At 38.7% G+C, this 21,856-nt stretch overlaps 1 protein-coding gene across 1 annotated transcript in view; it reads right to left on the reverse strand.

Moving 5' to 3' along the window:
• TRHDE (thyrotropin releasing hormone degrading enzyme) overlaps positions 1-21,856 on the reverse strand; it is a 209,370-nt gene that overhangs the window by 40,879 nt on the left and 146,635 nt on the right. Inside the window, exons 10-12 of the mRNA XM_066549990.1 lie at positions 16,001-16,089; positions 6,596-6,729; positions 6,443-6,498 (exon numbers count right to left, since the gene is read on the reverse strand). Of these exons, the coding sequence (XP_066406087.1) occupies positions 6,443-6,498; positions 6,596-6,729; positions 16,001-16,089 (279 nt within the window). The remainder of the gene's footprint in view (positions 1-6,442; positions 6,499-6,595; positions 6,730-16,000; positions 16,090-21,856) is intronic.

The following is a 21,856-nucleotide window of genomic DNA, read 5'->3' on the forward strand; positions in this document are numbered from 1 at the left end:
TCAGAGGCACTAATTAAGGGAGCTGCATAACACATCTTGTTTTCCTCAGAGTTGAACTACTAGAAAATGCAATCAGGAGTAAAGACAAAGGCTAGAGTAGAACTGCAGTTGACTAATTTAAATGGATCCTATATGACTGTTTCTGAATAGCCCAATGAAACAAAGTCAACAATCCTGAATGTGGCTGTTGAAATTTTGAAGCATTTTGAAGTACATTAATTGCGCTGAAAATTTCTATCTTTGTCACCTACTTATTATGCAGACCCAGAATTTCACATGGACCCTCAAATGCCTTGACTTCTCCTGACATTACAGTGAACAGAACTTGAAGCAGCACAAACAAGTGTAACATGGAAACAATTAGCCCACTTATGCTGGAAGACTTCAAATGCTACAAGAAATGAAATCTTAATCTCTCTGAAGGGAAACAGCAATGAAGATCATTTCAATTCCATAATTTTGTTTTGCAATTCATGTATTTCCACCAGACATTTCAAGAATAATTCTGGATTTTTTATGGAAGTATATGAACTACAGTCCTAGTTATGAGTTAACTGTCAGTTTCCAGAAATAAGGACAGCTAATCATTATGTGGGTTGGTGCTGCCTCAGGTGGCTGAATGGATATATTTTATTCCTCAGTGACAAGATTCCACAGCCAGAAATCAATTTTTTAAGAAACAATAAAATAAGGGGTTCTAAAGACATGATTTTCCAGATCCAAAAGGCTATACTTGATTAAGCAAGACTTCCTTTTTAAATTAATTTCTCTCTAGAAGTTGGTGAGAAAGTGATCTGGAGTCAGCATTAGCTTACTTCAGTATTTTACTTCTGGAATCAATCTTGGAGTCAAATGCACTAACTGTTAAAGATAAATTTATGTCAAGGGAGAAACAAGACACAAAGAATTGTTTAACAGCAGGAAAACAATCATCATAATTCATCATTTATCTATTTGCACCAGGATCCTGCTTTTGGCCTGATGCGGGAAATTCTGACAGAAAGGAACACTTATGAAGGCCATCTAGAGCATGGAAGTCAGTTCACAGAAAATTCTGAAGGTACATTTTTTTCTTGTTGCTCATTTCTGATACAGCTCTCCATAATTGTGAAGCCTACAGGGGCAAGCTTCATTTGAAGAGACTATAGCTCAACCTGCCCTTAATCTGTGCATGGCAATGGACAGCACTCCAACACAATCGTCCATCCTTGGAGCCTAAGAACAATCACCAACGACACCACTTCATGCTTTCTCATTCAGTGCTTACAGAACTGGAAACAACAATAGTGATTTTAGATGACAGTAAAACAGATATTCACAGTCACATCTGATTCAACACTGATTAAAATTAAACATTTACCAGACCTATTTCTTTCACATAATACCAAATTTCAAGCCAACCATTTTAATGAGGGAAATCTTTTATGAAGATTTAGAGCCCATCAAAGAAGAACCAGGGATGACACAACACTCCTAACATTAAGTGAGTACTTTATCTTATGTGGTTAAGTGGCTCTGAGAGGTCAGGTGTATGTTTCTTTCCATTAACTGTCAGTGCACTACAAGGTGAGAATGTCAGATTTACAGGTCTATCTTTGGGATGCCTAAAGTAAATTGGGAGGCGTCCCACCTCACATACTCACTAACTGACCCCTTATCCTAAGGAAAGAGAAAGATGTGAGAAGTTGACAAGGTTATTCACACTCTTATGAAACAGTGAAACCTTTGTTAATTATTGTGATGCTGCTTATTGGAGCTACCTGACCTGCCCTCTGCTCTGTTTATGCCTAGATGAGAACCACAGTTCTGTTTGTCTTCTCGTGGCTTCTGGGCTTCCTCAGTCAATGTTTACTAGTATCATTTACTAGAGTCAACTATTTTTAAATTCTACTGAAACCTCATGCAAACAAAAAGATAAAGAATCTTCAAGAAGAAGGGAAGAATGAGTGTCAAGGTGCTATTATTGCTGAAGAACATGGGACGTGAATTGCCATAAGCTATGTTCTGCCAAGGCTACAGCTTTTTATATCTTAAGGGTATGTGCATGCACTACAGCCAAGAATTACGCTTAAAAATCTGAAAAACAAGAAAGTTGTAACTTTCTTTTGTTGTTATTATTCCACTCAACTCTCCTTGGTGAATGTTATATAAACCAAAATATAGCAAGAAGGAAGATGAAGGAATGCATTTCCATATAAAATGGACCCAAAAAATTGCAATTAACTGCTATAGAGCTTAATATATTCCTTGGCAGTATCAATTCATTTATGTTGTTGATTTTCAAGAAATCACTATGCTGGTCAGTAGAAGGATAATAAACATTTCAGAGGAATAAAATCAAACATACCTTTAAAAAAATAAAATGCGCCATTCCAAAAAATTTATATGAGTACTTTCTTTCATTTTTCTCTAGTTCTAAATATTATAAATTTTACTAAAGAGAAGAGCTGCACTCATTCCACAAACAAATCAATTAGCAGTATAATGACATAGAAATAATCATATTAGGACAGACAATATTATAATAGCGGAAAAATTGAGTCAAAACCTTTTGGTATTATCTGTATCAAGTTCAAGAGCACAGCAGGAAGTACTTCAGAAGTTTCTAAGAAGGACAGGGTATTTTGAAGAAATACAGTCTCCACAGTACAGTAAAAAAAACCTGTTTACATTAGAAGCAATTTTTGAAAGGACCAGCATGAATTTAATAAATTGTTTGAATTTTTGCATTATTTTAGCATTAAAAATAATAGCTAGGGATTAGAATTAAAGTATGTATTCCACAGTTCTCTTCCCTCTCTCAAAACATACATGTTTATAGTTGTAGACTACAAGGTAACACATCACTGCAACTAGGGACCAAAACTGAGGACTGAATTACTGTTAAAAACAGCCAGTCTTCTCAGAAATCAGATCTGAACTACCAAGTACTACTTCTATGTCTGGTCAATAAGGTTACTGACCTTCTCTCACATCACAGGCAGAGACAAGTGTACGTGTTTAATGTCCCCATCACGTAATGTCATACAGGCAGGGAGAAATGCTCGCTCTGCATCGGACACGACACTGAACCAGCACAGCACATCCAACTATGGTACTGCTCCAAAATAAAGTGGGCAACTTTCTGCACTGCACCTTGCAGCCAGGGGAGGGAAAGCTAAGCTGCTTTTAGGCTGATGGTGGCCTTTTGAACAGTGACTTTTTCAGAAAATTGAAAGAGTCTGTGTTATTCTGATAGCCCTCAGAGTTTGTTTTAGGAACACTGCTGTGTCACATCAAAGTCCCAGATGTGGCAGGAGAAGCTGCACCACACTGCAGCATCCGGGTTCAATTCCCATTGCCTGTCCTAGCAAGAGCTTTTCCGACTACTTTCTTATTCTAAGAAGTTCTGATGCTTTAACATCAAGGTCAAGGCCAGCCCTCAACATCCTGTTAAGAGTCTCTTAATGTCTTCCTTAATGCCTTCCTATTCATCACAGAGGAACATAGCATGTATTAGGCCAAATCCTGGTCTTATTTTTGGCCTGGGGAAAGGGTAATGAAAATAAAAAATACCAAGCTTTTCCAAAAAACTTACCATACTCTCAGCCAGCCAATCATAATAACTTCAGGATCACTATAACTGTTTTTGGTTTTTTTTAAATAGGAAGACCATAGATTGTCTTAGGTTGAAACATGTAGCTGGAGGTGTGTATTCTATTTGCCATTTGTTAGAGGTGGGGCAGTTATCTTATGTTAATTGGGCAGTTTTCTTTGTCTCTTCCACAGACCAATCCTCCCTCCAGGAAGCATCTTCTGTTAGTGGGCCACTGAGTGTCACTGCATGACTGACAAAATTACATCATCCCATTGGGAGATGCTCCACCCAGGGGGAGAAGCCAAGCATTCCAACCTAATATATAACCTGAGATTTGGACTACCACAGGCAGCCTTTTCCCACCAGATTCCCAGAGGAGCAGCTTTCTTCTCCACTGGATTCCCAAAGGAAAACCAGGCCCATCTACACCACCACCAGACCTTCAGAGGAAAACTGCACCCTTCTACAGGATCCCTGCTTCAACAGAACCACATCTGTCACTGCAGGAGGACTGCAGCCACCATCCAATTGGACGGCTACCAACACCCTGACCAAGAGGGTGTCAGGTCATATTCTGACTCTGTCAGTGGTTTTTTTTTTTTTTGATTTGTATTATTGCATTTGGGGTTTTTTAGTTTTCCTAGTAAAGAACTGTTAATCCTATTCCCATATCATTGCCTTAGAGCCTCCTAATTTCAAAATTATAATAATTTGGAGGGAGGGGGTTTACATTTTCTATTTCAAGAGAGGCTCCTGCCTTCCTTAACAGACACCTGCCTTTTTCAACCAAGACAGATTAACAATGTAATAAAGATCAACAAGAAGTATACCCTACATGGCAAGTTTAGCCAGGTCCACATATCTTATTGCTACTTTTCAACTACAGACCATAAATCTACTGTTTGCAAACAGATCCTTCCTCCAAACTGGCTTGTAAGGCACACACCCAAGGTAACACTAATGACAGGACTCTGGAAACAGGAGTCTAGCTGCATATCCCTATTGGAAGAATATTTCCTCTTAAGTGATATCCATGTATGCACATGTGTCTAGACATACATTTATAGCTCCACTACTTTTTTCCACAGTGCATGAAGACCAAATGCAGCAGCAGTCTGCTGCAGACCATCATTAACAAAACAAAGTCAAGGTTTTTTTATATGTGAAATCTTGTGAAAGACTTCATAAGGTTCTAGTGTAGTTACCTCTGAAAAAGGTGCCGGCTCTAGTATTCCCAAGCATCCCCATGAAAGTACTTCAGAAAATTAGTGGGGAATGCATTACTCATCTAATCTTTTGAGTGATTTTTAGGTAGATGAAACTTGGTCAGACAATTCAGGTTGGGCCTTTAATCAAGACCTCACCTTAATACTCTATGAACAAGACATCCTAGAGCACTGGCTCAATACTGACTCAGAAGAAAAACACTCACCTACAAAATCTGGCTTAAGAAATAGCTTTTTTTAAGGATCTAGACTTTCAGGGAAGGCTACACACATCTGACTGCATTAAGTGCATGGAAAAAGAAGGTGATGTACTGGCTCTGTGTAACTGCATACTATTTCTCTGAGGTTTCAAAATCAAATAAAATCTGAACAGATTATGAATTTACTCAACATCTGGTGGTTCTTATAGTCTAAATATTTCAGAATAATCTGCAATAGTCTTCTAGTCAGACAGTAGACAAATCATGACCTACTGAACAGGTCAAATAATGACCTATTCCTAGTTTTTACTGTTACCAATGGGAAGATGTCACAAAGCAAGAATGAAGGGCCATGCCAAAAGCAAATGGATACACCTCTCCCCATGATACATTCTTCCCTACTACATCTCTGGACTGTTAAGTAAGGGCTAATCACTACTTTATGCCAGCAGCAGGAACAGAGAGGTAGGGCACACAACTGTGTTTTTGCTGCAGTGATGCTAGAACATCACTGAGCTGTGACACTGTGACTGAAGCCCAAACACCCCCAGTGACCATTTGTAGTTAAATGTAAAGACACTAGTATCAAGAATTCTTTTCATGCTCTCTTTGACATGACAGTGCAAGTAAAATCACATTATTTGCAATTTTACAATTAAATCTGTTATTATGCAATCAAAACCCTATGCTAATGCTATGTTCCCAGTACCTCAAAATCAAAAAGCTACAAGTGTTCCACTATTTTCCTCCATTTTATGCTTTCACAATCAACATAATGGCTTTCAAAATGGGGACCAATCCATTGCCTCCATTTGTAAAGAAGGCACTACCTAACCAGTACTGTATGTGTTAATTACTAACTCTCATCATAATAAAACACAAAATGTTGCATAAATTCCAGAAATGCTCAATGGAACTGCTTTTCCATTATGTTTGAAAAGCACCACAGAGGAAAAAAGGGGTCTGTTCTAGCAGATTATAAGAAAAGAAAGATATTGGAAAAATGATATAACAGTACAAGTTAGGGCAAAAAAATTACTGAAGCTTGAAGGTGCCTTCCATCTCAAATTAAATACAGCACAAGCATCAGTGGTAAAAGAAAGGAGAGGTGGGACAACTGGGAGAAACGGAAGAGGAAACCCTCAGTCATTAGAGAAAGAGGAAAGAGATTATTTATCTGCAAAGTGTTAAATTGAACTTGCTGCAAAATTGATCAAATCTCTTCAGACTCGGAAATACCCTACAGCAATTATTGATCAAGAGTAGTGAATGTGCTACAGACCATTTTTATGAGCTATACGAAAAAAAATGCAGGGGAGGGAAACTAAAGTGTGTTTAAAACACACTTAACTTTGAAACACACTCAACTGCTGAGTTAATGGTTGCATGAGTTATTGCAGCAATGTGTATGAGGATAGATGATCTTCAGGAAAACATACCTGGCTAGATTGAATGCATCATCAATCAAGCCTGCTCGATTACTGACAGAGATAACCTGTGAGGGCAAGCACAAAAATTGAACCATTTAAGGTGATGAAACAGTGAAGGTTCATCAATGAAAGCAGATTTTAGGGATGAGAAGAGGATCTCACCTCATGGTTCCTTGTTAACTGGTTAATTAGCAGCTTCCAATTCCTAATATCATAATTAACTCTGAAGTAGCCAGTCTGGTTGATGTTCCCCAGCAACCAACTTGCCTCTTCCAAAGCAGGAATTCTGTGGTGTTCTGGGAAAAAAGAAGAAGAAGGGAAGGGGTCTTGGTTTCAAATTTAAACATTCTAAAGGTGCATCTGTTACATTTTCTCCTTCTTTAAATATACATGAAGGCAGTAAAATTAATTCAAAGACTAACAAAAATACTGTGTTTGATTAATAATTTCCTTCATCTGTTCTGATGTAGAGAGATGCCAACTGACATTCCCATGGGGACCATTTACACACACAGAACTTCAAGTGTGCTTTTTCTTTCCTAGCAAGTATTATTTTTATGAAAGGTACCCACTTTAAGTCTGGTACCCTTATTCTGGCCATACTTAAATAGTTTTCTACAATTGTAACTCAAAAAATTCAATGAATGTGCTATAGAGAGAGGAGTAAACCTGTGATTAAAAAAATTGATTCTTAAGTGTTTCTGCATGTATTTGATTAAGTTTTTACATTGGATTTTAAATTAAAGTACTTCCAGTTGAACAGCTTCTACCTACTAAGCACTGAGAGCTTCCTCCTTAGAGCTAGACCAATTAACCTTATATCCCCTAAGCTGTTCTTCATCTTTCCCCTTGTTTTAAGTAATCACTTTAGGGCTGAAAGTCTAAATTTATTACTGTTTTTCTGCAGTCAGGCACTCCACAATAATTTGCAGAAATAGGGATTTCAAAATTTCAGCAACAGAAATGTCCTGAACTCACAACATGCCCTTCTTTTTTATCACGGCACAAAGCATCAGGCTTCAACACCTCTGGAAGAAGTCTTCAATATAGTAAATGATTTTGACAAAACTAACCATGAACAAGAACTCACTAAAAATTCAGAAGCACTTCTTCCAACCAATAAAATTATTTTGTACACTGTTGAAGGAGTAGTCTTGTCATTCATTTAAAAAAAATAAATAAATACATAAAATTTGTTATAAAATGCAATTCCATTAGAGAATTTTTTGGTGTCCTTGAACTCCCTGAAGGTAGCAAATGGGAAAAAAGTTAGCAAGTAAGGTCTTTACAATTCACTCATACTATCTAGTTCATAGGCTTCCCAAAGAAATTGATTTGTTTTAGTCCTTCTTGTATAAAAGTAATTTCTGAGGAAATTATAGTTAACTACGGCTACAGATAAAAGTTGTGCTTCTCCCTTGACTAACAGCAAGCCCACAAATAACTACTACTTTAAAGTGCAAAAGTACAAAGATCAGCAAGACCTGAATCTTAAAAACACATAATTATATGTTTAAATTCATGGACCTTCATTATGCACATGGATTCAGATAAAAACCTGCAGGATTAAAAAAGATAGTCCTCTTTCCCCCTAGGTAGTTCTGAAACCATTAAAATCTCTGAAAAATACACTTATTAAAAATATTAAGCCCAGAATAATTCCATTGTTGCCTGTTCCATTCAACTGTTATTGCTCTTTTATCTGTGGTAAAGCACCAAGCAGACACATTCTTTAGGATCCAATATATCCTGCAGAAATAGCACCGAGAAAATCTGAATTGAGTTCTACAACTCTGTGGACTTCCCAGGTGTTCATACTGTCAAAGTACCTAAGATGCTTCTGACAGACAATCTGACTTGGAACAAGGCTGCAACACTTGTGTGTCCTTTCTTCCACAAGGGGCTGTACCAATCAGTCCTAAGCAAATTCTCTTAGACTTGCTCCTCTATTTAAATCCTTTTTTCCTTGGGTCCAAGTCAGATCCAGCCCATTGCTCCATCCTATTAACAGAAGACTTGAATCCTGTTCCTCAGTAACCTTGTACCACCTTAACACAGTACAGCTTTCTGCCCATGCTCTTTGGTTGCAAACTAACCCTTAAATGCCACCAGTCCTGAAAGCAGCTATTTAAAACTAGCTAATCTTTGCACCTCTACAATGCTACCTAAAAGCATACCAAATTGGCTATCAGCACACATTAAAAAACATCTGGGTAAATAAATACATTAAATGGAAATTTTCAAAATCTTATGCAATTAAAAAATACATGCACCTTTTCTCCTTTGGGCATTTGTATTACATTTTCACCTCCAAAGTGTGGAAATTACTTATGCTTCAACAGAGTATTGAATGATACTTCCCAGTCAAATATGACAAGTTCAGAATAAGCTATTTCACGTGTAACAGCTGTGCAACACCCCCAGTATGTATCATTATAAAGAAAGAATCTTTCCAAATCATGATGGCATTATTGCTGTTTCACTCAGTTTAAATGCAACCATAACCTCCTGCTATTATTTTTCAATAAGATCACTCATGTATTGACCTTCTGAAATAAAGGACAGAAATCTTTCACACCTTCCCAACTTACATAAAGAGGTGGCTTTTTCACAGGACTGCCTGATACATGTGCTTCATATAGTTCTATATAATTTACTAGAATTTGATATTTGTGTCTGTCAGTTCTCATGCTTTCCTACAAAATAAATTCTTTATTTTGGTAATTACAGGCACTAAACATTTTTATATCTGGGTAATGTTTCCACTCACAACAAACACTTTTATTAGTTTTCTGTTAAAAGTGTTATAGTTAGCAAAAAGGTAGTAAGTGTTAAACTCTACATTAAACCATTCATTACTTTCTAAACAACAACAAAGATTTCATTTGGAATGAAATCCATCTTTGAAGGTTTTAGTTCACCTCTCAAAAGTCAATCAAAAATATATATCCCATTATATGTGAGATTAAAGGGCATTTTTTTAATCTTCTTCCATCAGAAAGAGTTTTTCCATGGTCATTATTTCTCTAGATGCCTCAGAAAATAACACGGCTCTAAAACTTCTAGTTTTGCTGCATACATATAGGAAATATTTAGGAGGAAACGTTTAAACTTATTTGTTTTGAAGTAAAAAAATCAGCTAGGGTCTCATTTTTCTCCCCAGTTTCTCTGCTCTCAAAGTGTGAGATAGTTCCTCCAGCAGGTGCACGTGGCTTGAAGTTCTGAGACAACAGTTCCCAACAACTTCAATTCCATCAAAACCAGCATGTGGGGCAGGTGTGGGAGAAGGGCACCCTTCTGCAAGAGAGTACTGCCAAAAGTATGGGCTAAACACAGTTCCAGTACCATTTCAAGTCTTTTGACTCACAGTTGTTATTTTAACTCTTTACCTTATACAACCCCTAGCATACTAAGTATAGCACAATTTCTTGACAACAACAGCAAGCAAAATTCTTCTGACAAAAAATTGTTCCATGAGGACATTCATAATAATTTATACTGGCTTTACTAAATCCTGCATATCTTGCAAGAACTTTTCAGACAGGGAGAACGCATCCAGAAGAAAACATTCTATCTATCTCACTTGCCATGTTGACATAGCTCCATGCTGAAAGAAAATATTTTGGTATAGAGATTAGCACAATAAATGGAGCACATCAGGAAATATGATCATGTTCCATCTCACAAAACTCTTTCTTCAAATTACCCTTCTATCCATTAATATTCCTATATGATGAAACTGCTAATGACTAAAGTGATATACAATGTAAGCAGCGGTCTTCTGCTAGGATCTTCAGCTGTTAGAATAAGGGGAATGATTCTGACTTATTCTGTCAAAATTACACAAGATTCCAAGTCCTGTATCCCTGATCCTAACTACAGCTGGCTGAGGCTCAAAGCAGGACCTGTATGTTGATCTTTTTTCACAGTGCTTCCCTTCTTCCTACTTTTGAAAGATGAAGGAGTGGAGTCTGGAAGCAACACAGGTAAAGCTCAGCAGCTGAGTTTCAGAAAAGAAAAGAAAGGGTATTTTTCTAAAGCTGCAACTAATGCTCTGCTCCCCAGCAGGCACCCAGCAAACCTCAGCTCAGAAGCATCTGTCTTCTACAAAACACTTCCTGGAGGAGAATCTGACTGCTGAGTGGCTTAAAGTAGAGATTATCTAGTAGGAGGTGGCAAAGTAAATTGGGACTTGCTGTTGGAAGGGAATTACCCTGTTGAACTTTCTTTCCCCCATCTCATGGCAATTCTGAGGAGATATTAGGAGCAATCTGAACAGCAGTCACTTTAACTGTGGTAGGGAGGTCTGTCTAAGGAGTATTTCCTTGGTACATAACAAATCAGTTAATAAACAGGAGGTGGGGATGGAAAGGGCAGGGACTAAAGCTGTGTCAGCTAGTTCAGCAGCACTTGCTGAGTTGCATGGAGATGTTTCCTATTTGGAGACTGAGCATCAGAAAAATGATTCCCAGGGAACAGCAAGTATGCCTTTTTCCAAAGCCCTGCTCACCTACCGGAAATGGATGCTAGCTAAACCTCCTCACTTGAGGTTAAGGTCAGTTCTAGATTTGGAGAAACATGCACAGGTCAGCCTGTGCTTCCACACCTAGTACAGCTTCATCAGAAATCACCAACACATTCCCACAAGCCCTGCTTAGCAGTCATAAGCATGGAATGGGTCCAAAGCTGGTTCCTGGCTTTCCACCCACTACTGATTTTGGACTGATCCCAAAATGCTATGGATACATGTTCACTGATCATTATAGCAACCACAAAAGAGGCAACTTATCTAGGAGAAATAGAAACAAGCCCTGGCATATGACAGAGCAGAAGTTTGTAACACCAATGATTTCCACAGTTTCAGTAAAATTTACCATTCAGCAGACCTGCAAGAGTGAGGCACAAAGAACACTGCAGCCATCTTAGCATGATGTTTCTGACCTCAGCATGGATAGGAAGCTCTAGCACAAGATGTTCCCTTTGTGACTGGTTTACAGTTGCTTGAAGCAGAACAGCCTCATCTGTGGCCGTGGGAAGTGAACAGGGAAAAGATGGTGGTGACCTTTGTGCAGCACTCTGAGAGCAAATGAGACAGCTCCACTTCACACACCAGACAAACTGAACCCAGTAAAAGAACCATCATCTGATGACTGGTATATGAACTGATGAGTAGAAATACGGTTACATAAATGCTATGGTTCACTGGGTAAGGAGGAGAGAGACTGGCAGAAGCACTTGCAAAATGAAAAGCTTTCAAAACTATGCCTACATACCTTCCACAAACAGGTGGGAAGAGCTATATTAGATTTGAAACATCTTGGATATTATGCACTGTGGATGTGACAGCCTGGTCAGAGAACAAGAAAACTAGATAAGTTTTCCCAGAATCGGCTTGTGAGACTTTAGGGAGTTGAAGATAAACAATGATAGCTTGTTATTATAAACAACCTGCAGGTGTTTTCCTACTCTCTGTTTTCCTATTTTTCTCAAAGATTGTTTATAAGAAAAGTGTTTTGTTAATTAACCAATCAAGTGAAAGGTATTAATTAATTGACCAATCTAGTCTATCTGTATCAGAACAATGTGTAAAAAAAGAGAATCCAAAGTAAAACAACTATACTGTGCAAACCAGCCTTCTAGTAAGTCAGTGTTGTTCTTACTCAACAGCGACAGCACACCTTGTCAAACAAGTTGCCAAGGCCTGGCACTGTCCTCTTTACAGGATTTTCTGCAAAGGACAATGAACTGCAACTCAAAAAGACACTGTGCAGCTATAATTTCCAGTGTGTCCCTTCACTTCAGTGCTGTGAAGAATGGACAGACCTAGCATTGTTGCCAGCAACTGTGGTGAGATGCAGTTATCTGAACTGATCCTGGCCAGCATATTGAACAATCAGTGATATGCATGGCTCACTACCTCTGGCATGTAGCCAGAGACAGACAAGATGAGGAAAGAGCAGAAACTCAATCATCCTAAATTCATGTCAGTCTCACAGAGCTGGAGAGCAGCCCCATATCCTTTTGTTCATGAGAATACCAACAGGTATCCTACAACATCTTGATGAGGTTACAGACACAGTGGCAGAGAGGATGCAAAAATCAACAATTTTTGCTTTTGTCTTTCTGGATGTACATGAAGGAAAAGCCTCTTACATCAGCAAATAACCATTCTTGGTGAGCTAGGGCAAGGCACAGTGTTAACTCCTGATGGATACTGTTATTCAAAATACCACCAAAAAAAAAAAAAAGGAGGAACATGTTTTGATGTATTTCTATATGTAGCTATTTCAAATCTGCTATGGTTTCATTTCTATCAGATAACCCACAGACAAGGTTAATTTTATTGGAAGATTTAAGTGATATGCCAAGATATCATAGTGGTAGTCATCAACTTGAACCCTTTTCCCTATTGGCAGCTGAAATTAGGTGTGTGATCAGTAATAATGACTATGTTGGGTTTGCATGGCCAGGTTTGGTAGCAGAGGGGAGGCTAGAGAAATGCCATAGAGGCATGAGAGGCTGCCAGAAGCTTTTCCATGTCCAGCAGAGGCAATACCAGCTGGGTCCAAGACGGACATGCTGCTTGCCAAAGCTGGGCCAACCAGAATTGGTAGTAATGCCTCTGTGACAACAGATTTAAGAACAAGAAGAAGGAAAAAAGAAGTTATTGCTCAGATGTAACTGTGGCCAGAGAAGAGCAGGCTGAGAACAGGTGAGAAGAACAACTCTGCAGACACCAAGGTCAGTGGAGAAGGAGGGGCAGGAGGTGCTCGAGTCACCAGAGCTGGGATTCCTCTGCAGCCCATGGTGCAGTCCATGGTGAGACAGCTGTGCCCATGCAGCCCATGGAGATCCACGGGGATGCAGAGATCCACCTGCAGCCCATGGAGGAGACCCACACCAGAGCAGGTGGATGCCTGAGAGGAGGCTGTGACTTTGAGGGAGGGACAGTGGGAGAAACAACATGTGATGAACTGGCCACAAGCCCAATTCCCTTATTCCTGCACCACTGGGGGAGAGGAGGCAGAGCTAGGAAACAGGGAGGGATGGAGAGGGGAAGGCATTTTAAGGTCTGTTTTTAGTTCTCATTATCCTGCTCCCATTTCGAGTCTGTTTTGCTGAGACAGTACTTGGTGAGGGATCTCTAACTCAGACCTTATTTAAGATCCATGAACACTTTTTTATATTCTCTCTCCCGTGTCCAGCTTCAGAGGGGAGTGATAAAGTGAGTTTGGTGGGTGCCTGGTGTCCAGCCAGGGTCAACAGATCACAATAACAAACAACAGAGAGCTCTTCATTAGCTCCCATCCACTCTTCCAGTCACACTGGAAGCTCCTTCAGCACAACAGTTTAGTCAACAAGAAGGAATTGCCTACTCTTTCCTAAAAAGGGCACAGAAAACACCCTCATGAATAGCATTTATTCCAAAGTTGGTTTGCATATCTGAATTTAATTACACTCACTTGAAGAACAATGTGACCTCTTCCAATCTTTCAAATATCCTCTGCAGCAGCTTGTTTCACCTCCAGCTTTCAGACTTTTTCCAAGACTACCCACTGGGACAATACTGAAACTGTCCTCTGTACAACAGAAAGTCTTCAAGATTCTTCCAGTCCACAAGAATCAAACCTGGAAATTGTCATTTTGAGCCTCAGAATTCCTCTCTCATCCCCATGAAACAAACATACCAGCTGCAGAAAAACTCCCAGGAATCATGTGTACCAGCCTCAATACATATAGCAGCCTAGACCACAATAAGTAGAAGCAAGAGGACATTCTTTCTGTAGTCATAAGTTTACAGTCTCATTTTCAATGAAGCACAGCAAGGGAATAAGTGAGTGAAAGTAATGAGGAAGAACAAGGATAATGACAATAGATCACAGTGTCATTGATTTGCTACACAGGAGACTGATGACTCGGAAAGGTTCCTCTTTAATTTCTATACAGTAGCCAGCCCAAAATAATTGCTCACACTGGCCATCATTAATTTGTTGATTTCTTGAAAGCATTCCAACAGAAGCAGTAGATCTTAAAAGAGTGGCTAGCAGTTTTATGGACTTGTTCCTCCACAGCACCCTGCAAGTAAAAGGCAGTAAGGAAGGATCTATGTAGATAATAGTAACATGCTGAACTTTGAAGGAGGGAGTGAAGGGAGGGAGGCATGCACGTGCAACCTAATGAGATGGGATGATCAACTAGCTCTGAAGTTAGTGGGAACCTTTCCACTAACTTCAATGAGAGTTCAATCAAGCCCTAAAGGACAAAAGTACAACAGGTCATTAAGGCAGACTCTGAAAGTGCAAACAGGTCTTGAAATATTCTGGAAGTGTTAATGTTAAAAAGTATAGCCAAAATAGTAAGTTCTGAAAAGTAAGAGAGAACCTGTATGCTTTGATGAGAGCATGTTTGCCAGGTATGAAAATTGCTCTGGCTGCAGGCACACTGCTAGATCATTCTCTCATGGGAGCAGCATAGAACATGCTACTTTCTCAGAGGCTGCAAACGATCTGGGTAACACCACATACCTTGTACCACTAGAAGGTTGGGGTACTCAGATTTCAGCTGATCATACACCATTCATTTCCAGTCCTTCTGGCTGCTAAGCTCTATTTGACTAATATATTTTAGTAACTTAGCAAAGAGAAGAAACATCTCACACAGGTTTGACTCTCCTCTCTCCCATTAATTTTCTATTAGAGAGAAATCTCTATATCTTTCTAAGTATACAAGAAAGGGTCAGTTCTCCCTCTACAGTCCACATGTCAAGGGGATGCATCCTTCTTTTCCCTTCTATATAATAATTCCATTCAAGTTCCCACATGTCTTCCCTCACTGTCTTTAATTCTAGTCCAAAACTCTCAGACAATGTAGCATGAAGTGCTAAGGAAATAGATAAATATTTCATGAAATTTCTTTGGTGGGCTTCTTTTCTTAGGTGATAAAAAACCACTGGCATCTAGCACTCACTCTCCTCCAGACAGTAACTAATACTGTTACGATCATCCAGGAACTGAGGAGGAAGAAAATAATGTAGTAAGCACAACATTGCACTTTTGAATTCCAGCATATGATTTTCTCATAGAGAGAACAAATATTTTTTATAGATCAATAAGGACAATTTTAATGACAGCAACCATTTCTTAGGCCTGGTTGAGACTATGGATCGAGTTAAAAATGCTAGAGTTCTATATGTTCTAAACCATACTCATATCATATCTGCTTCATTATACAATATTACATTTAACTTTCACTCATCAATAAAGTGAATTGCATTCATCGGTGATTTGATATGTTTTGCCAAATATAAAATACTTAGCACTTTACATTTCTTTGTAAAAGCTTTACATTATACTGTCTAAATTCTGCAATATTATAAATCTAGATTGTTGCTTATCCTTCATCCTCCTCCCTCCCTTCCCAGCTCTGCTTTTTTCACAATCCATTTTAAGCAGTTAAAACTGGGTGCAGAGCAACTAAACAATTATCTAGGATCAATTCCAAAGATACATTTGAGGAAAACACAAGTATGCTTTATGAGATTCCACTGGGAGGAAAGTTTATTTTTACCTGATTTGTTAGACACCCATATAATTGCCTCTGATGAGATGTGGCTCGTATTTCCTACTGCAATTGTTAATGGAATCTGCCACAAGTAGCTGCAAGACAAAGGAGGGGGAATCTAAGAACAAAAATACTGAACTGATTCTTCTTACAGCAATCAGGGATCATGTCAAAGAAATCAAAACACAATCTCAGTAGCAGTGTAAAGATCTGTGGATTCTAACAAGTTACTTTGATTTTGAAATGCATTTGCATTAGCAATAAAACAAAGAAATATAATTTATTTTCAAAAAAACCCAACCTAGATTATATTTCCCATTTTTTCACACTCTATCATCATATGAGGACTTTTTAACAAAGCTTTTCCTAGTTTAAAAATGCTTTACAAAAGAGGAAATAATGATTACTCATAAAAAGAAAAACACTTTTTTACATTTACTTAGAAAAAACCTCCACATAAGACATGATTTGATTTATAGGGACTTCAAAGTTAAAAATACCATACTCTTCTAGCAACTTCTTAAAAAGCTACAATGGGATTTCACTGCTGCTGGTTTAAAAAAACAAAATGAATGGGACAGATCTCCACTTCTTGGCACCATTTATGACCACCTATGCATATGCAAACTGGGCAAAACATATTGCATGTGGGTTTGGTGATACACTGGTAGAATCAAACCCCATCTTCCCTATAGGGTGCTACAAATTGTTTCTCATTTGAAGTAAATGTTATAAATAACATCTTTATCCGAATAAACAGAAATTGACTGTATGAAGTGAATATTTTTTAGGGACAGATGGAAAGGATTATTTCCTTCATGTTTTCATCATCAACTCTACTTCTTAACTCTCAAAAGTAGCATTTCACCAATCAGTGTAAAAGTAGACATTTCCCTCACAGGCCTGCCATGTCATTTTGTAAATCAGTAAAGGGGAAGCACTCAGTAATGGTACAGGTGGTCCCTTTGCCTTAGGTGCCTTACAGATGGTCCCTTGGTAGGTGGTCAGTGGTAGTATGTGTGCAGTTAAGCAAGGCAGCATGGCAAGAGACTGGCCCCAACTCAGATACCACCATATAGCAACACATTGATACCAAGAATATAATTTTAGACCGATTGCATTAAAATGGTGCAAAGATGAGTGTGGGCCAGTTCTCTCCTGCTAGTACACAGCATTGCAAATCTAGCCCACTGTACTGAAGAAAAAAATTAGGTTTGTTCCTTTCCACTTACCCAGAAGCCTGCTCCATTTAACTACAAACACCACCCAAATGTTCCACAGCCACAGTCAACATGGGCTGGCTTCCAAAGGTTGCCTTGCTGGCATGACTTGGGAAGCTGGGACAGAGCCCTGTCAGGGACAGGGACAGAGCCCTGCCCTGCCATCACACTTGGCTCACAGCTCCCCACCCATTTGCAAAGAGTCCCCAGGACACAGAGGAACTGCTTAGAACACAATTGTGTGCAGGGAAACACTTGTCCATACAGCAGAGATTCAGCAAAGATGGGGAGATATTTGGACAACCATACAGCTGGAAGAGCTATGAGTGACACTAGAACTAAAATATGGCATTTACTGCCATATGAAAGAAGAAAAAAGTTTCCATGTCATTTTAGGTTCTCTGAATGCTAGTACCGTGACACTAGGAAAATAATTAGCTCTACTGCACTGAAGATGAGCTCCACATAAGCACATACTCTAGCAGACACTTTTTGGTCTGTGTCATAATTAAGCCCATTTCTTGTGCTGGATATTATCACACTCCACAGCACAGCCAGCAAAAAAGGATGTCCATTGGTGCATTAGTGCAGCAGAAAAGGATGTCCATTGGTGCCAGTTCCCAGTCTGAGGATGTTACCTTCATTTTTGGCTTAACTAATACTCTGGACTGCGAACTGGATTCTTGAGATACAGTGTGTACTGTGTCCTGCTGCTTTAGCTGTGGCAGCAGTAACTCCTGGGTTCAACAGGTGAGGGCAGTCAGGAAATGCTGTGAAGTGATGCACTGAATTATATTCACTACTGCCCTAAATACCTTATACCTTACTAGACACACAGCAGTGTTTTAGGGTCTGTCCATAAAAACCTCCTAGTAAATACATCGCCTTTAGAAACATACCCAGTTCTAAATACTTGTCTCTCCAGAATGAGAAAGATTCTAGCAAACTATGATTGAGAAAAATAAGGCAAAATTTAGCATGGAGTTTCTACATTATGCGAAAAAAAAAAACAAAACTGTATTTGCATGGAATTTTTATGACACCTCAACTCCTACTGAAAAAGCTAAACTGCAAAATAAAAGATGCTGTGAGCTGCCTATATAGCTGATGTAAGCACATATACACACACCCACAAATATTCATGTATGAACATATTCATGGACACCTGTTATTTTGAGAAGGAGCTTCACAATGGTATTCTGTACACTGCAATATTATACAGAGAATAATTTTATACTTCCTTATAATATTTTATATTGCCTCCAATTGAGGTAAATCCTGCTCAAGTAAAGACTGATCCTTCTCTGAAAGGGGATCTAGCTGCAGAACAAGTGTCACAAAATCTACCCACCAGAAAACATGTTGGATTTAGTTGGGAATATTAGTACTGGCAAATGTAACTTTTATCTACCCAACAACATAAGAGACCTCCTGACATTCTTAGTGCTTTTCAGAACCTCCAAATCTCACTCTCTTGGTTAGTGGTTTCCCAGAGGAACCACAGGTGTTCTTTTAGTAGACATCCAGGAAAAAAAACCATTTTTCCTACTTAACTGCTGCTGTTTTTTGTGTTTATCTGTCTTCTCCTTCCATTCTTCTTCATTCTCAGAGAAACTTCTGCTGCTGTTGCAGAAGAAGCTGTAACTAACTTCTGTGTATGTGAGGGCTGGGAGCATCTGGCTCACCTTCCAAAAACGTGCCTTCCATTCATTGTCTCCAAATGACCTGTATGGACTGTGTTCTCCAGGTATGACTAGAAAGAAGCAAACTTTTCTTGTGCTTTTCTGTCAGGAGTCTTCTACTTTACAGAGCAAAGAGGAAAAAGGGGGCCCACTCTCCTGTTTTCCTCCTGCTTCCTCTGAGAGTTGTGCAGACCCTTTATTTATTCTTTGTATATTGAGAGCACCACCAACATGCTCTCAGTATGTATCTAACTGGGGAAAAAAGCACCCCATTCCACCTGGCCACCTGCTGCCTGCTGTGACAAACCAGTTGCAGTGACAATAATAATCTAGCCTTGAGGGCACAGTGACCAGGGCAGCAAGGCTTGAAACAACCTATTAAGTCCTCTTACTGTCACGATGATGTCTGCAGGACTCAGATGCCTGTACAGATAGCCCACTCAGTCCCTGGGTGAAATGATGATAATGAACTGTGTGTTCAGTCTGCCTGAGATGCTGCTCAGCTGCAGAGATGTCCCTCATAATGTCCATCCACAATCAAACCTGATCACTTTGACGGGGAGCTAAAGGCAAACCTCTTATTGGCGAAAAACTAAGGGCTATTTCAGGAATTTAAAAAAAACATCTCTGAAGCTGAGGAGGAGAGACACCTAAAACTAGAACAGACATGTTAACATGAACTGTGCTGAACATAACATTGTTCAATCTTCAAGAAATGTAAGGAAAGGGGAATCTTGTTGAAAGGTGGTATAAATAAACCTTTTTTTTGCTGATCTACAAGTGAGAAACTGCTCATGTGAAATAGTTAAACTTAGGTTGACAGGATAATGCACGAGGGAATGCATTGGTGGATTTTTTTTTAGCACTATATCAATGCATAATACTGAAGCGTACTCATTCTGCTTAAAGATTAATCAGAAGGACTTGTTTCACCAAGTATCAGAATCTTGCATCAGTCAAGGTACATGCAATAGTAGAAGAAAAGTAATTATGCTCTGTGTGGATTATATAGATTTTTTTTGTCTTAAGCATTAGATAATGACTAGGTAGGCAGTACTAGTATACTTTATCTCACTTGGAAAATTATCATATTTGTGATGATTACTTGCTTACGACTTGATTTTCAACAAAAAAGAACTGAGATCCCTTTGTGGGCAAATCCTGAGACCATAAAACACTAAACAATCACGATGCCTCACACTACTGCCTCTGATGAATAGTAATATTGTAGTAACATCTGGTTTTCAGTGGCTTCTTTGCAAAGAGCTATGCAAAGCCAGAAAAAGGGCAGTAGTTTATTTCCTCTACTTACAAAATAAAGATCTCAGGTAATTAAAAACAAAAAGGTAAGGTTTCTAGCATTTCAGATTTTGCACACCTTTTCAACTATTTTTTCATATTAATGAAATGTGAAATGTTTCTGCTGGGATGTAAATCCATACAATTTCAAGATTCATCTTCCCAGTAGCCATAATGTACCATGCCTCCACACACTGCCAGCAGTGAATACCACATTCTTCCCATGGCATTTCTCCCTTCTACCCTGGATTCAAAACTAAACAAAGAAGTAGATTTATTCCTAGTCATTACTCACAGAACAATGAAGGTACCTGCTCAATATTCAGAGGCTTATTATCCTGCATTATAAGGAGTATACAAGCAATGTGACTGCTTCACATAAAGTGACAGAACATCTGTAACTAAAGTACCACTGTAAAATTCAGCTTACCTACATCTGAATGGCAGAGAAAGTGAACAAGCACAGTCCTCTTTTATTCTGCTTTTACAGACCTCTGGCTTAAAGATTTCTAATCTATCCTGCTGTTCTTTACAAAGAAACTGTACTTAATCCCTCTTATTGTCCACCTCTGTATTTTCTTCTACCTATTATTTCAGGTTAGAAAACCAAGCCTTGCTTCAGTGCTTTGAAGGCATATCTACCAGGGATTAAAACTGGCATAATTCTTTTCTCTTCTACACTCTTTATCCTTTTAAAAACGCTCCTTTTCTTCTAATCCTTACTGTCCTGTTTACTTGCTTGACCATGTCTGGACAGTGAGCTGATGTTTACACAATATTACCTACCACAGGTCCAAGATCTCTTCCTGAGAGAAAATAGTTTCTTCAGAACCCACCGAGTATCTGAGTTAGAACTGCTTTCCCCACATGTATCACCTCATTATCAACATTAAGCTCCATCTGCCTTTTTACTACCATGTTAACTAGCACTAAGGAATACTTTTGTCATCTTGGTAAATAATACTTGTTTTTATTACACTCACAAAACTCCTATTACCGGAAAACTCTTGACACCTAACTCTTCCACACCCTTTATCACATAGCTTAATAAGGAAAAAATTTGGAGCAAGTTTCTCAAGAATTTCATGGGCTATGACCTTCCACTAAGAAATTCAACCACCTAATTTTTCACTTTTTGCTTGTATTTCTAAAAAGTTCTTCTCTCTTTTCCTGGTACAGATTAATTTCTTTAGGAATATTTAAGAAGGAAGCTGGACCTCAAAAACCACATAAAAACCCAGTTAAATTACAAGAAGCTACATACATCTAGATTTAGAAGACATCTATTAATAGTCTTTGATTATATACTTAGCCAGGAAATCAAAGGAGGAGAACTATGGCAAGGCAGAAGAATAGAACCGTGCACAGATTTAAGGAAAAAATTACTTTTTTTTAGTACATCTAACAACAGAAAAATGAGGGACAAAGTTAAAAAGCTTTGCACAAAAGCAAATTAAGTGATTTGCCTCTTAGCAGGATATAATAAGGATAATTAATTTAAAGTGTAGTGGCAATCATAAACTTGAATCATAGAATGATTTAGGTGGGAAGAGACTAGAGATAAAGCCTTCTGCTCTAATGTGATCAGAGCACAGGAAAACAAGTCTCACTGTAGGTAGAACATGATATCAGAGGAGGATATACAGGCTGTACATTCAGTG

Source organism: Molothrus aeneus, chromosome 5, assembly GCF_037042795.1.
Source record: "Molothrus aeneus isolate 106 chromosome 5, BPBGC_Maene_1.0, whole genome shotgun sequence".
Classification (NCBI taxonomy): domain Eukaryota; kingdom Metazoa; phylum Chordata; class Aves; order Passeriformes; family Icteridae; genus Molothrus; species Molothrus aeneus.